The sequence below is a fragment of the Centrocercus urophasianus genome, unplaced genomic scaffold (genome assembly GCF_019232065.1).
Source record: "Centrocercus urophasianus isolate 14NV4802_14NV808 unplaced genomic scaffold, USGS_Curo_1.0 seq_14, whole genome shotgun sequence".
In the NCBI taxonomy this organism is placed as follows: Eukaryota; Metazoa; Chordata; class Aves; order Galliformes; family Phasianidae; genus Centrocercus; species Centrocercus urophasianus.
This window is the reverse complement of record NW_024884586.1, coordinates 47228536-47243992: the sequence shown is the minus strand read 5'-3', so window position 1 is coordinate 47243992 and position 15457 is coordinate 47228536. Positions and strand designations below refer to the sequence as shown.

The following is a 15457-nucleotide window of genomic DNA, read 5'->3' as shown; positions in this document are numbered from 1 at the left end:
TGAAGTTCATCTGTTTTTCTAGAGAATAATAGCCTGGAAGTGATGCTGAGTCAAAAGGGAAGTGCTCTGGTTTAGTGCAGTCTCTGCTGCTTTGGGCCATTGAGTTCAGTTCCCCCCTCTGGCTCTTGTGGCATTCTGTGAACTCTGACACTACTGAGGTGTGAACACCCACCCCTCGCTCCCTTAGGCTTTACTCTAGCTTCAAATTCCCTTTCTGTTGCTAAGTTAACATCAAGGGGCTGTACCATCTGTGAATTAGTGCTTCAAGCTCAGATGTGGAGATAATGATGCTCTGTGGGTCAGCTGAAGCCAGGTCCAGCTCTGAGCCGAACTGTTATGCATACATTTTTGGCTTTTGGAGCACAAGGGACTTAGGATTTTGTGCCTGGATTTCATCAGCAGCCAGGAGCGAGATTGTGTGGGAGCAGCAGGAGGGGAAGTGGTTGAATGTTAGGAAACATTTCTTCTCAGCAAGAGTGGTGGTGCAGTGGCACGGCTGCCCAGGGAATGGTGGGGTCACCCTCCCTGGAGGTGTTCCAGAACCACGGAGATGTGGCACTGAGGGATGTGAGCAGAGGGCATGGTGGGGTTGGGCTGGGTCAGACTTGGAGGATGTCTTTTCCAACCCTGATGATTCTGTGATTCTATGATTGTGCCACACTTTAAATCCAACCCCATGGCTTCCAGACAGCCTTGAAGCCTGATCTAAAAGGAAAAGCCTCTTGTTCCATTTCTGTGAGCCCATGACAGACCGAAGACAAGAAACTCAACGATTTCTGTGAGTTCCTTAGCTCTTTTAGCTTGCTTGTGCAGCTAGTACTTAGAGCAGTATTCAATGCCACGAGCTCATTGGCAGTGTAACTCAGCCCTCTCTCCTAGGAGGCAGCACACACAGCTTTTTCTGGAGAGCAAAAAAGCCGCTCAGGAATGTTGCAGTGCAGATGGCACCAAGTCACTTAATTTTCAGTGGGAAAGAAGTATTGGGGCCCTTTCTCAACCACTCGGCCAATGTTCATCTTGCTAGTTAAAAAAGCCACTCAAAACTTTCTGTAGGAGTTTGTTATTCCTTTGGTGCCCAGAGAAGTGAATACAAGGCTGCCTTCGGTCCCACTGTCACTTAATGTCAGAGCAGGCAAGGCCATAGGAGAATTTCCCACAATGTAGTGCTGGTGGCAGGTGTGCAATCGTTTTTGTGTGGCTCCAGAGGCAAGTTCTCTCCAGCTGGGGAGGGTGAAGCATGCATATTGCTGGAAATGGGGCCAAATTCTGCCTTAAAACAAGAGGTTGACTTAGGGAACATGGGTAGTCAATTGTAGAAGTGCTTTGTGATGGTTGGGGTTTTTTTTATATTCATATATAGAAAGATGTTAAATAACAGTAGAAAAAGTGTGGGTACATTTCAGTTTTATTCTTCCCTAAATCTGCAAGTAGCGCAGGGCAAGGAAAAGCTAAATGTTCTGTATTCCTTTCCCTTCTTCCAATGAAAATGAGCAGTGTTTGTCTTTGTTTCAGTACAGTTGTAAGTGGTGACTCCGAATGAGATATAAATGTTATTTACTATTATTTTTGTATGTGTAAGAGTTAAATCCACGAGTCCGTGGAGAGTGCAGATTGAGGATAATAATCTCCCGCTGTTGTAAAGTAATTCTTAGGAGCTTCAGTTAACCCAGATGCCCAGGGCACAGGGCAGGTCAGTCTGGCTGAAGGCAGGATAACTGCTCCAGCAGAGCCCTTGGAGAGCTGGGCTGTGCTACAAGAGCTTACTGTAACAGGCTGACAGGAAAGACTGGGGAGAAGCAAAACAAATACCCCCAGGGCACTCCACACGAGCATGGCAGCAGAAAGCAAAGTGAGGACTGAGCTGAGGTACAGGAGGAGTGAACTGCATGGTGAGGGGATAACATTATGAGCACCCAAAGTCTTGGTGAGCGTCCCTTTTGTGTGTGCTTTAGCTTGTTTTCAGGAAGGTTTTCTGGTTGGTGAGCACTTGCTGAACCAGACTGGCCCCAAGCCTGTAAGTAACTTGAAAATGTCATTAGTGTGGAGAGAAGGGAGAGGCCAGGGTTCTTGCAGCAGGAAGTCTTAGAGGCAGATTTTAACATAATCTAAGCAAACAGCCTGCAGTGACAGAAGAGTGGAAAGAAAGAGCTGGTTTTTAGACATCTGAGTGAAGAGATGTGCATGCTCCAAGCTGCCTGCTCTCCACAGCTGCTCCCTGAACATCAATACAGAGGATGAGGTCTTCTGAACTGTTCTTAGGAGATGGTCTTCTCTTCATTCGCTGTGCTTGCTTGCAGTCCAGCACACTTGGATGCTGGGAAGTCAGAACTAGTAGGAACTGTCATCAGCTCAGACACCACGGTAGATGCCTTAATCCTCCCTGCATGCTGCAGTAAACAATGCATGACTCAGAGCACCTTTACTGTAGCTGGCCTGGCACATCCAAGCACCATACTTATGTGCTTCCCACTGCCTTTCTGCCTCACCTTTTCCCTCAGCCCTGGGCAGTCAGTTTGGCTCCTCTTTGCACTTGCATCCTGCAGATCTGAGCTAGGCTCTTTCAAACAGACAGAAAAATGCACATAATCTGTTCCACATGCAGTGCTGGAATAGTCAGAATGAACCTGGTTTTGAATGAACCAGATGCTGGGAGTGTTTTTTAAACAAAGATTAAAAGGAAAAGGAACAACACAGTGGTGGACCCACTGAAATCAAAGAGGGAGTGAGATGGGCTCACTGCTTTATCCTCAGAGCCAAGGAGACAGCTAACAGAGGCAGATATTAAAAATGCCTTCAAATATTCCAATAAATTATTCTCCTTGGCATCCCTTCAGAGCTGGCCGGCTCCATAAATCCCTTTCACAGTTTGATTAAGCTTTGGCTGTCACACTCGGGCAGATATTTGAATCTCTCTGAAACTCTATGCCGGATCTGTGTAAACATTTTTTCTTTGTTTTGTTTTCTAAAATGCTTTCATCTTGCATTTCCTGGTTGGCTCTGGAGCCTCTGCAGGAAAAGCAGGACCCTGGAGCCGGTTGTTTCCCAAGCAAGAAGGAATTCTGCAGCTTTAAACGGCCTCTTGTCTGAACCATTTATGCAATAAACATGCGGTGTGGTTAAGTGACAGAGCCGAGTCTTACTTCTTTTGCCTGAGCTGGCATCTCCATTACTATAATGTCCTGTCCCTTTGCCATGTAATTCTTAAAAAGCAATCAGCATTCCCCAGTGATCTTAATCTCTTCTGTTGATTGATCACACTCCTTTCCGATGTGTTCCTCTTCCCTGCAGTAATAGCCTCATGCTTCTGAATAATTCACTGTGAAGGAAAGCTAATGCCATCCTCGTATAGCCTGCCAATGCCAAATTCATCTTGAAGTTGTCATCAGATCTTTTACCTTTCCTTTCTCAATAGGCTGAAATTGGCTTCTTATTTAAGCCCACAGCATGCAGGCTCTGATTTGCTCCACAACAAAAGCTCCTAACCCTGCCTATTGTTGTGGCAATTATGATTCATCCTTCTCTTTCCTGCCAGAGATTTAGAAAGGAAAAAAAAAAAAGTGAAGCGGCATTCATTGTGCCAATTTTCCACTTTTTCTTTTTTTCTGCTTGCTCTCGGTGCATAGGAAGAGGCAATTTCTGTGGCCAAGCCTAAAAGTTGTGGCCTGGGCTGACTGCTCAGCTCTGCCACAGATAAACACAGTGATTATAGACCCTCAAGAGTGTTTTGGTGGAGTTCATTATAAGGTAATCTTGGGGAAGGGACGAGAGCTCCCTTGAGAACCCGGCTGCCACCTGGACATGGCAATAACCACTTCCTGGCGGCTGGGGCCATCTCTGCCCATGGAGAGCCAGTGCATCCAACTGGGGGGTCTCAGCGCTCCCCTCGGGGCCGTAAATCTCCAATTGTCCCAGTTGTTCAGGGCTGTAGGTCTTTCTGTCCACTCGTCCTCCCAGCGTTGACCTTTCTGACCCACTGTGTCTTTTCAGGAACTTTGAAATTAAAAGAATTGAAATATAACCACCATGAAAGTGCTCCTTTGAAGTATTTTCCTGTGATTTTTTTTTTTTTTTTTTCTTCCTAATTGGCCTTTACAGGTTTGTCTAGGGCACTTCAGTCCCCTTTGTACTTGACCCTATGTAAATAGGCCACCCAGGGTTGTGTAATAAATTCCCGGCTCCTCTTGACAAGACTATCAGAAAAGGATTAATTGTTTTCCCGTGGAACCCTAGGGAGATCTTAGAGCTGGTTAAAAGGAGAGTGGGATCGTGCCCCTGTCCGTTAATGAGCACGCTGCTCATTCCCTCTGCACGTTTGTGTTACCCTGATTGATGTATTGATTTAGTCATTGACCTGCGTATCCCCATGGTGTATCCGTAATCCAACTGGGGCACTTTAACAACAGCAGCTTGATATCGAAGCTCCAAGCAGCCCATGTGGCGAGTGACCCGTGTGGGAGCTGGGCTGTGGGAGCTGGGCTGTGCCCATTCGTTCTCAAAACACAGGTTGATAGAGTGACATCTTGACTCAAACCTGTGTTAAATAATCTGATGACTAAAGTTAATTTCTCTGTATTATTTATTAGATGAGTACCAAAGTCAGGAGTGTCTAAAATCACTAGCTATCATCAGAGCCCAGTATAAAGCTCCTGCATCTAATGTTTGTGGCCTTTTCATTCTGCATTAGTGTGGATGAGTTAAATAGGGTGGGAGGAGGCAGGGAGGCAGATTTCAACACAGCAACGAAGTGTGTAACTATTCAAGCATGATTATTTTTGGCCCTAGTCTCACTTAATGATAGTGAGCAAAGTTGAACCTCCAGGAAATGTGGAGCCAGGTGCGTCCGTCCCATATGTGAGGTGCTGTCTGCCTTAGTTCATTTAGGGGCAAGGCTGACAATTGATTTTTACCTCCCTTCCCATTCCTTTTTTATCTGGAGAGGGAAATAACTGAGACTTCTCATTCTGTCTTTATCTCTTCCTTCATTTCCCCTTTAAAATGCTCTCAGGGCAGTCTTGTGCTGCAGCCTGGCACTGTGCTCACCAGACCTGTTTAGCACTGGAGGATTTCACCTGCTCACAGTTCTGTCACCAGGACCCCAGGATGGGGTCATGGTGCCACATGCACATGTATCCCAGCTTGCAGTGGATTGCAGTGGTGCAAGTCATGGCTTTTAGCAATCGATCCTGCTGTGTGCAGGGGGGGAAGCTGAAATGTTGCATGGCCATTAGTGGCTGCTGTCAGAGCAAATCCTTGGTGTAAAATTGAGGCAGCACTCGAGAGTGGTCAGTGGGACCAGACTGTGGTATGACAGCAATGGAGGGCGGTAGGAGCCTTGCCCAAGAGAGCAAAATGCAAAGCTGGCTCAAAAGAGCAGCGTTTCATTTAAGAATAAAAGAAGAAATAAAAAAGTCTCCCTGCTATACTAAAGCCTTTTGACTTCCAGTCGTTAAAAATAATACAGACTTTGACAACTGGAGCCATAGAGCCATCTTTCTTCTCTTTGTTAGAGGTGGATGAGGGGTAGTGAAACCTCAGACTGCAGGCCTGTTTGCCTTACATAATGGACAACCAAACTGTTTCCAGCAACTGCAGCCTTCCGTCAGGAGATTCATGGAGAGAAGCCTTAATTAGAGTAATTGCTCTATTTATGTAACGATTCCCTTTTGTCTGAGATCAAATGGATCTTTGAGAAATCTTATTTCCTTTCGAGTTAATTTCTTCCCTGTTAGTTCAGCATATGAGTCCTAATGAACACGAGCATGTTCAGTATCTCACAATCTCCCCGCTGTCCCTCATTACTGGAGGGGAGACTGTGGGGCCTTAACCTTCTCTGCTGCTGGTCTGCGCTTGGATAGCAACACGAGGAGCACCAGCAGGCAGGAAGAGTTAATGCCATGAACTGGCAAATCTCTCTCGCTTCTAACAGCTTGGGATTGATGATTGCATATGCACAATCCTGAAGAAATCAACTAAAAATCTACTTTTACACAGGTGGATAGTGATAGGATGAGGAGTGGTGGTTTTGAACCAAAAGAGGGGAGTTTTAGGTTAGATATTGGGGAAGTTTTTCAGTCTGAGGGCAGTGAGGCACTGGCACTGCTGCCCAGAGCTGTGGGTGCCCCATCCCTGGAGGGGCCCAAGGCCACGGATGAGGCCCTGGGCTGCTGCCTGATGTAGTAGCTGGCAACCCTGCCTGCATCAGGGGATTGGAACTAGATGATCTTCATGATCCCTTCCAACCCAAGCCTTTCTGTGGTTCTGCGATTCTGTAGTTCTGTAAAGAAGATTTTGAGGCAAATGGAAGTAGTTGTGGTGAGGAGGTGGGGCTGAAGATCTGCTCTCATACCCATGGCAGGCTGCCCTGGGCTCAGCAAAGCAAAGCAGGAGTTCCTCTGGTTCTGTCCTGCCAGTCTGCAAGATGGGGAATATTGTGGGCTTACATTTAACAGATGTGTTGCTTGGGGGCAGTGCTTTCTCTTTCAAGGTGAATGCACTCTGCCAAGTGCAACAGAGTGCTGGGGGGAGCTGGCACATCCAAGATGTTCTTCAACACAAGAAATAACAATGGACTCCTCTTCCAGATGGCTGACAGTGTGAAAGGAATGATTGTATTCCTGGAGCGTTTCTTCCGTGGAGGAGTCTGGGTTTGTTGCTGCTTTCCTAGAACATGATGGAACTTCATGGAATCTATTCGCCGTAATATTACTCACAGCATGAATTATCCTGATGCAAATAGCACGCAAATGAATTACCCAGAAACCTATCAGAATGTCACTATTGAGAGGGGGAACCTGTAAACTAGGAAATGAGCACCTACAAACATCTGCCTTGTACAGACATCCCCTCACAGACCTCCAACCATTGCACTCATTTACACACGCTGCTGCCTCTTGAGACGGGAGCTGCAGCACAGCACGTGGGCAGTGTGGTGAAGCACAGTACAGCCCTGTCCTGCAGCTGGGGGACTGCAACCCTTCCCAGCATGGTCCCAGCAATGTGGGGCCCTGTGCCCCACCGCATCCCTCACCTGCCGTGGGCTGAGCTCCCAGGGCTGACGCAGATTTTTCCCACTGCTTGGCGCTGCTGCTTCTGCATTTTTTCCTTGTAACTTCACACACAGGGGCTGATCTCCACCTCTTCACTTCTTGTCGTGACTTGCTGCATTTTCTTTCAGTAAATGTTTTTCAAATGGCTTCATGAAGTCATGTTTTTGGCTCTTTCCTGCTGCTGGATTTGGCTGCACTGTTACTGAGGGGTTGGCTGAGGTCAGCGAGAGCCCTGCTCCAGTCTGCCCTTAGGGACCCAGCCCAGGGGTCCCCTTTGCACTCCCCGTGGCTGGATGTGATCATAGCCAAGGCCTGGTGGCCAAGTTCAAGTTGGTTGACCTACTATTGATTTTGCTGGGAGGCCTTCTGATTTTCGGTGATGACGTGTTTCTTTTTGCTAAGGAACGTTGCTAGTTTGTTTTGTTGGTGTTGCTGTTGGACTTTTCTGTGTTTCTTCATTGGACTTAGCATACCAGAGGGTGACATTCATTATGGATTTTGGGTAATCATGCAAAATTAGAGATAATAAACACTGGGAGATTACATTTTGCCATGGAAAACTTTCTGCAGAACATCTTTCCCCACCTGCAAAAACACTGGAGAATTGTACTTGGAAGGAAACTTAGGACTACCCAACCCGAGCCTAGCTGTAAAGCAGGAGACTGACCCTGGCCTTCCTGTGGATGCCAGGAGCAGCCAACACTCTGTAAGGCTTTTTCCAGCCCCAGAGCCTGACTGTTTCTGAATGCAGTAAAGGTGATCTGCACTTCCAAAAAGCTTTCCCCTGCACAGCCTGCCCTTGTGTAGAGGGCAGCATCTGTGCTCTGAGCACCCAGCACTACCTGTCATTCTGCTGATTGCTTCAAAGGTGCTGCTTATATGGTCAGAGCTGTGAGTACAGGCTCCAGGTACTTATTTCAGAGATGAAAGCTGAGCTTGTCATTAAGCTCCTCAGAAACCCCTAGTTCTTTGTTTGCTGTGCTCTAAATGCCATCAGATACCAGAACCATTTTGAGACAGGCTTTCAGATACTGCCCTATTGCAGCAGAGAAATGTCAGTGCTGCCTCAGGTACAGAGAGAGAAGAGTTTGTGGACTTTAAGCCTTGGGAGGTCATTATATTCTTCTTTCTTTCTGACCTCCCGCATAATGCCAAGTGCATCATCCAGTTTTTTGTCAGTGCAGTAATTTCTGGTGAATTCAGGTAGGCTTTGAGTGTGTTAGCTGTATGTTCTTGTGGAAACTGACTTCAATAATACCATATATTAATTTATATCTCTTATACAAGACAGCAGGTGCAAAAGCAGTGCTCTTGCTTTGGAATCACGGTTTGCACATCTGATTTTCAGCTTGATTGTCTGGTAAGGACTGGAGTCGCTTCCTGGATAAGACAGCCCAACCTTCACCAGGCTGCTGAGGCAGGCCTGCTGCTTCCAAACTTCACCAGGACATTTCATGCAAGGGAAGAGCAGCAATGGCTGTTCTCTGTTTTTTTGTCACAGCAGCTGGATGTGGACATACAAGCACATTCACAGGCTGAGTGATCTGACAGGGAGCTGTGGCTACCTGGAGACAGGAGTGTGTTTCACGTCCTGACTTGTGGAGGCAACATTCGCAGTGCCAGTTCCCATGCACAGATGCAGTCAAGAGATCTCAGTACAGTGTACAGTACGTTTATCAGGGTTGGAGGTTAACAGTAAGAGGTCATCCTTTGAAATCGTATCCCACCCTTTTGTTGAAGCAGATTGTTAGAGGTTGACTCCCATGAAGGAGAAGCCTCTTCGTGCTGCATTGATACTCATTATAGAGTGCATGATATACGTACACTCCATTAGCTCACTTCAGAGGGTTGCATTATCTGAGAGAGAAGCTATTGGGAGTTTAAAAACCTTGCCAAAATCTTTCGGGTGCTGGTGGGTCACTCTAGCACCTTGCTTTTACAGATGAAGAGAGGCAGCAGCACTGAGCATGTGCCTGGTGGCTAGGGATTGTGCTGCTTGATTGTGTATCCCATCCATCAGCTTACTGCTTTTGTGGTGAGGATTAATTCAGAGAGTTTCTGCAGCAGCTCATCATCACTCTCAGCAGCCAGTGAGGAGAACGTGTTCCAGCAGTGGGTGAGTTTGAAGTGTTCACTCACCTCCTGCCTTCTCTGTGCAGCAGACATGAGCAGATGGAGCCTAGAGTTGCCTGACCAGCTGAGGTTTCTCAATACACGGGTTGAGCACACAAACTAGAGCTAGCTGGTCAGCTCTAAACAGTCTTTGTTTTGACTCTTGTTTTTGTTTTTTTTTCAGAGCCCAAAACAGCCCACCTCAAGGAATGGCACTTGGCTAATCCTTATCCTAACAAAAGGGGTGTTTTAAGCAGTAAGGAATTCATTTACATTGGCTCTCTGCTTGTTGCATCGGATGCCTTTGCTTGGTGCAATTTTGGCATCATTTTGAACAAAGCAAGCAAATAGGAATGTAAACACACTTTCATATCCCAGGGCCCTGAACTGGTCTGGGAATGAGCAGTCTGGTTTAGGTTTTGGTCTCTTACGGTTGAGCACGAATGGGAACCTAAGAAAAATATGTTAACTTTCCAGAGATGAAGTCTTACATGATTTTTCCTTACACACGGTTAGCAAAAGCTTCCTGGCACAATGGTGCCAGTGGTAGGTCAGGAGCCAGGGGATAAGGGCCTTATTCCCAGCTCTCTGTCTCCTCTTTGACTCTTCTTTTGGACTCTTTCAGTCATTACCACTCCCAGAACCAGCAAGCTCTGATCTTGTTTGAGCTTTCTAGATGTTCCAGCAATGCAAATCAGAGCTAGTGAGGTGCAGATATCCATCTGTGGGGACAAAGATCTGGGCAGGGAATTTCTAGAGAAATATGGGCTTATCAGGAGATTTCTGGCATGTTTTGCAAACCAGAGAAGTTTAGTTAAAGACTTGAAAAGGCTTGTTTGAACCAAGTCTCTTGAGAGATTTTGGTTGAACCTATTTCTGGTTTGGAAACCAAAATGTTGTCTGGAGATCAGAATTACACAGAAATTTTGGGCCAGAGTCCCGTGGGAAGCAAATTGTGTTTGGTTTCTGTTGGTAGGAAGGGACAAAAATGTGTTGAAAGGGTCAGGGAAAAATAGAAGTTGTACTGTTCCTTTGGCTTGGCCTTGAAAAAACTGCATGAGTGAAGAATCCAAGGACAGCATGTGGACACCCCAGCTGGGGAGAGCCATGCTGGTTTGCTCCTGTGCTGGTGATGGCTCTTGCAACCTAGATGCTCTCAGCAGTGCTTGTATTGATGGTTTGGGGTGGGATGGTGGAAAACAGCTCTGCCATAGGAAATGCAGTGGCAGTACCTGTCCTGAGAGGTGTCAGGATGGGGAGAGGTCACATTGGAGCTGGGATTTTGTGCCAACTTATCAGATTCTGGGGTCCTGTGAGGTCTCTGAGCTGCAGATATCCCCTCATCTTTGGCTCTGAAGGCCCCCTCAGACAGAGCCCTGGGGAGTACTCTGGCAGTCTTCTTTCTTCTCTCTGTCATCTCTGTAGGCATGGAATGATCAGACTTTTTATCCTCTCGACCTAGCAGAGTTTGTCCCTGCTGAAAAGCTCCTGCAGTCAGAAACAAGTTGGCTTCTTGCTGCATCTCCCCTTCTTTTCATTTCCTCACAGCCCAGATGCAGCAGACTTGGTCATTCCCGAAACAGTGACCGATTGTCTGGTTTGGCTGGTTCAGCTATTTGCTAAACATAATGCTCTTTCATCTTCGAGGAAATCGTCTGGACACCTCCACCAGAGTGGGGCTTGCTTTATGTTGCTGTTTCAATAGGCAAATAAAAGCAGCTATTTTCCCAGCTTAAACATAACCTGGTTTCTCCTACGAATTAGAAGTAGTTGAGGGGAAGGAAAAGATTGTGTGTTACTGAGTTTTTAAGAACTATAATCCTAAGTTAACAAGCACACTAGCTCTTTTCCTGCCTTGGGAAAGGATTCTTCTCCTCCCCCAATATTTCCCTTCCCCTTAAGAAATATCTGAAGCACTCACACTTCATCATTCTTGTTGGGACCTAACAAGGGCAGCCATCAATGCCCTCTCACACTGTGTGCACGGTCTATGGCTTTCCTTTTGCTCCTTGGGCAAATCAGGGCGCTTTGGCTGAAGTTTCAGATTTCTTTTTGCTGGTAGTAAAGTGTATTACAAAAGGAAGCCCTCTTCTGGAGTTTCACCACTGAGAGGAGGAGACAGTCACCTGTAAGTATTCATCTGCTCAAAGTTTTGGGAACTCTGAAAGCCAATGCCTCTCTGTTTTTTTTTCTGTTTCCTAAGATGACAGGAAGGAAAGCGTAGGCTTCTGGCTGCACTTCAGCGGGCTGAGGCTTAGGAAAAAGACACAGCTCAGGACAGGCTCTCATCCAAAGCCTGGCTGGTGGGTGAACAGCATTGAGTGAGAGCTTGTATTCCTCAGAAATTAATACAGAAATAAATAACACCCCAGACACTGTGTAACATCTACAACGTTACAAGTGATGCACTTCAACTTTCTTTTCTTGTTGTGGTTACCAAGGTTTTGACTGAAATAATAAGAGACCAGGGAGAAATACACCCAGATTTCTTCCTCTAGAGAATGAGTCAAGTTCCTTGCATGCAGTTCCAGTACAATGAAATTGAGAAGTCTGGCCAGCAACTGGGTTCAACAGGAAAGCTGAGGACAAGCTTTTGTGCCACCGCTAATAGGTCTTTCTCCCTTGGCCCTGCCGGGCAGGAGGAAACAAACAGCCCTTTTTGTTTTGCAGTTCATGACGAAGAACCCCAGCATGCGGCTGGGCAGCACAGCACTGGGTGGTGAGAGCGCGATCCTGCGGCACCCCTACTTCAAAGAGCTGGACTGGGAGCTGCTGAACCAGCGCCAGATGGAGCCACCATTCAGACCCCGAATTGTATGTGGGAAGGAGGGGTGGGGGAAAGAAAGGGGCCTGGTTTTGTTTTGTCTCTTCTGGGGTTTTTAAGCAGGTTCATTGGTGTGACATCCAGAAGGCGGAGGAGGAAATGCAGCCTTGACTTGAAAGCTCTGGTCTGGGAGGCAGGAGGTGAGGTCTCTGGTCTTGGCTTGGCTGCTGGTTGGACAAATGACGTTGTCCAGATTGCTTTTCCTCTCCATGCTGGATTTTCAAAGTCAGCTCAGTGCCAAAAGAGGCAGGTTTGTGCTGCAGGTCAGGCACCTAGCTACCCTTTGCCTTGCCCACATGTAAAACAGGGTAAATAATCCTCATTCTACCTGCTCCACTACCAGTGCTGCCCATTTTGCCAGTGGTGCCACATGTCCAAAATGATGTTCTGTAATGTTCTCATCTTCCCTATGGAGAGACTTTCCAGGGTACTCTCTATGGCTTCAGTGCCTTTGAAGTTTTTGGCTAGGCTGGCTGTATCTCATGCTGGGTCACACTGCTAATTCTTAACGGCAGTGGGCAGCTTGGTCCTGTTCCACAGAGCTCAGTGCATGCAGGATAAAGCATCCTGGGGAACTGCAGCGGTACAGGATCAGCCACTTGATTGGTTTTTAATGTTAATCAAAGACGAAGGGATCCTCCTTAGTGCATCCACGATCTGGGCCAAATATGGAAACATTAGGCTTAGGAATTGATAAAACATCTTGTTCTGGATTCAAGGAAAACACATGCCTTGTGAAAATGTGTCACGAACCCAATTTGTGTGTGTACACTGTAAACAGTCCCACTTTGGTGAAGCTAGAAGTCCAACACCTGGAGTCAAGCCATCTGTCTTGCTGCTACCTCATAATTCATTATCATGTAAGTTTAATGACTGCATGTAGAGGGGTGTACCCCCCAGCAAGCCCAGTTGAGACACTGCAGATGAGGAAGAACTGTGTGGAGTCAGCTAATTGGGAACACTGCTGATGGACCATTTTGAATGCCTTGATCTGTGCTAACACTGGAGGAAAGGGACTGATTTATGTGCCCTGTCCTTTTGCATCAAGGCAGGCAACCCTTCAGCAGCAGTATCAGTTAAATCAGCGAGAGGTTTGCCTGTCAAAAGCCTGCAAAGACTCTAAAAGGCTTTACGCTGTAAGAGGCTCTAAGGGGCACTCAGCTGCTCCCAGTACAGACCCAGAAAAATCTCTGTAAGCTTTGTTGAGGTAATGGTTCATTGCACTAAAGTCTGGACTGAAGATGCAAAGCGAGTATCAAGCTGATGATGCATACTTGTGACATCTCTTCCCTTTGTCTTCTCCATTTGACAGAAATCCAAAGATGACGTGAGCAACTTTGATCCCGATTTTATAAAAGAGGAGCCCATTCTGACTCCCATTGAAGAAGGAATTCTTCCAATGATAAACCAGGATGAATTTAGAAACTTTTCATTCACAAGCCCAGAACTGCAGCAATAGCTACGATTCTGAGAAAGGGCTGCTTAGAGGACTGGGGGGGATGAAATGAAAACCAGGTTTACCAGAAATTTCATTCTCAAAGAGTAACAGTGCACTGACTTTACATGATGCAGAAGCACCACCGTCGACGTTACCTTAATGTGAAATCGAAACCTTCCTGTGTTTGTGGGATTTATTCAGCTCTTGGATCAAATATTGACAGGGTGGAACAAATGTGATATTGTAAATAGCTGCTGCAGACGGAGAATTGGATGCTGAGCTATTTGGCTCAGCCTGAATGTCGTCGCTTGCAGCGAATTCGAGGAGTTGACATGAGCACGAAACAAGTGTCTTGCAGCTCTGAGCCAAACAGATTTGTAAGAATTCTGATTGTTTGCAAGGCTGTTTTGTGGAGTCCAGCACTGTCCAGCGTTTGAGAGCCATGATCCAGCATCTCATGGCCTGATTGAACCAGATATTCCTGCTGACTTTACCTGTTTCTGAAGTATTTATTTCTTTCCAAAGGACAAATGACTCTCTTTGCCGCTGTTTGGGTTTGCAAGTGAAATATTTCATTGTGCTAACTGGCAGAAGGAAAAAAAACAAGTGCCCTGTGCCCACACAGATTCTTCCAAATCAAAGGGAAGTCATGTGCTCGTTGTGTTTTACCGTTTGTGCGATATGAAAAGTTTCAGTGTTGCATTCTGTGAAATGCCTTTTTACATCATGCATCTTCAATGCTCCATTCTTTGCCTCCCAGCTGTTTTCAACTATAATGTAACCAGTAAAACCTTACTGTTTATTTAGGCCCGTTCTATTTAATTATGCTATACAGAGCCCCTTTTGTGGGTTTAGTGCCTCATTAAAATGTTGATCCGAAGTGGTATTGCTAATTTGTAGCATTATTGTGATGGGAGCTGTGAAGCTGAGAAATCCCTCAAAGTTGCTGACCAGTAAGTAAAGTGAAAGAATGACTTTCTCCCAAGAGAATGACAAGCCTTATCTGAGAAAAGGGTGACTTGGTCTGGCTTAGATTTAAGGGCTTGTTATTCACAGGGGCGCTTCTTTGCAATTGCATCCTCAAGCCTCTGCCAGGCAGATGGAGGCAGGTTTTTAGTGCTGTTTGTGAAAACCAGACAGAAGTCAGACTGAGATATTTCTGTGATTTCCCTGCTCCTCTGAAAGTTGAATGATTTTCCTATAGCTCCGTGGTACAACTTTGCATTCTGTGCTAGGCTTGAAGCTGTTACGTCAGTATTATAACCTCTTTTTGGGCTGATGAATTACAGGAGAAGAAGGATTTCAAACTTATTGTTGAGAGGGTGTTTACTTTTCCTTACTTTTACCTTTTACTTCTACCCCTAAACCACCCACTGAACTGTTTGGCAGATGCAGCATAGGTTTTGTTACCTTTGGACTTTTTTTGCCTTTGTGTTTGTGTATTGTACCACACCTCCCTCCTTATTTCCTGTATTTTCTCTATAATCTGAACATGGCTTCATCCTCTGGTCTCCTTGCTTCCGTGGACATACTCTGGCTGTATTGCATCCCGCCAGGCTCTCAGGCCCTTGCTGATCTGTAGGTAGCTGGCTTCATCAAAGCGGGGCAAGAGAGGAGGAAGGACAGATGGGTGTGAAAGAAAGAAGAGTGGATATCCAGAAAACTAATCCAAGAGCCAGATTTGCAAGCTAGCTTGAGTTGCTTTCTCGTATAGGAAGAAGTGGTACAGGAATGAATGCATTTGTGTGAAGGGGTCACTGTGGCATCTCACTGGCATGTGTGTTAAGCATAGTGTTTGGTGCAGATGTGACCCTAAGTGGCCCCAGCGTTACTAACTGCAGCATTGCTGGCTTCCCAGGGGCAGTTGCAGCAAATGTGACCACTGAGACTGGGAGCAGCAAAGCTTTTGATGCAGCCTTTTACGAATTTTGTGACAATTTTTTGATTCACTCTCTGCTGAGGATTATGAATGAGCCATCTTCCCTTGGAGATCAGTGCAGGAGAACAGTAAGGGACTGGTGGTCTTGCCAACATGTT

At 46.3% G+C, this 15457-nt stretch overlaps 1 protein-coding gene across 1 annotated transcript in view; it reads left to right on the top strand.

The window, feature by feature from the left end:
• Nucleotides 1–14300, top strand: part of PRKCH (protein kinase C eta) — a 106838-nt gene extending 92538 nt beyond the window's left edge. The window contains exons 13-14 of the mRNA XM_042814505.1: nt 11829–11972; nt 13295–14300. Coding sequence (XP_042670439.1) covers nt 11829–11972; nt 13295–13441 — 291 coding nt within the window. The 3' untranslated portion in view covers nt 13442–14300. The remainder of the gene's footprint in view (nt 1–11828; nt 11973–13294) is intronic.
• The last annotated feature ends 1157 nt before the right edge of the window (nt 14301–15457 follow it).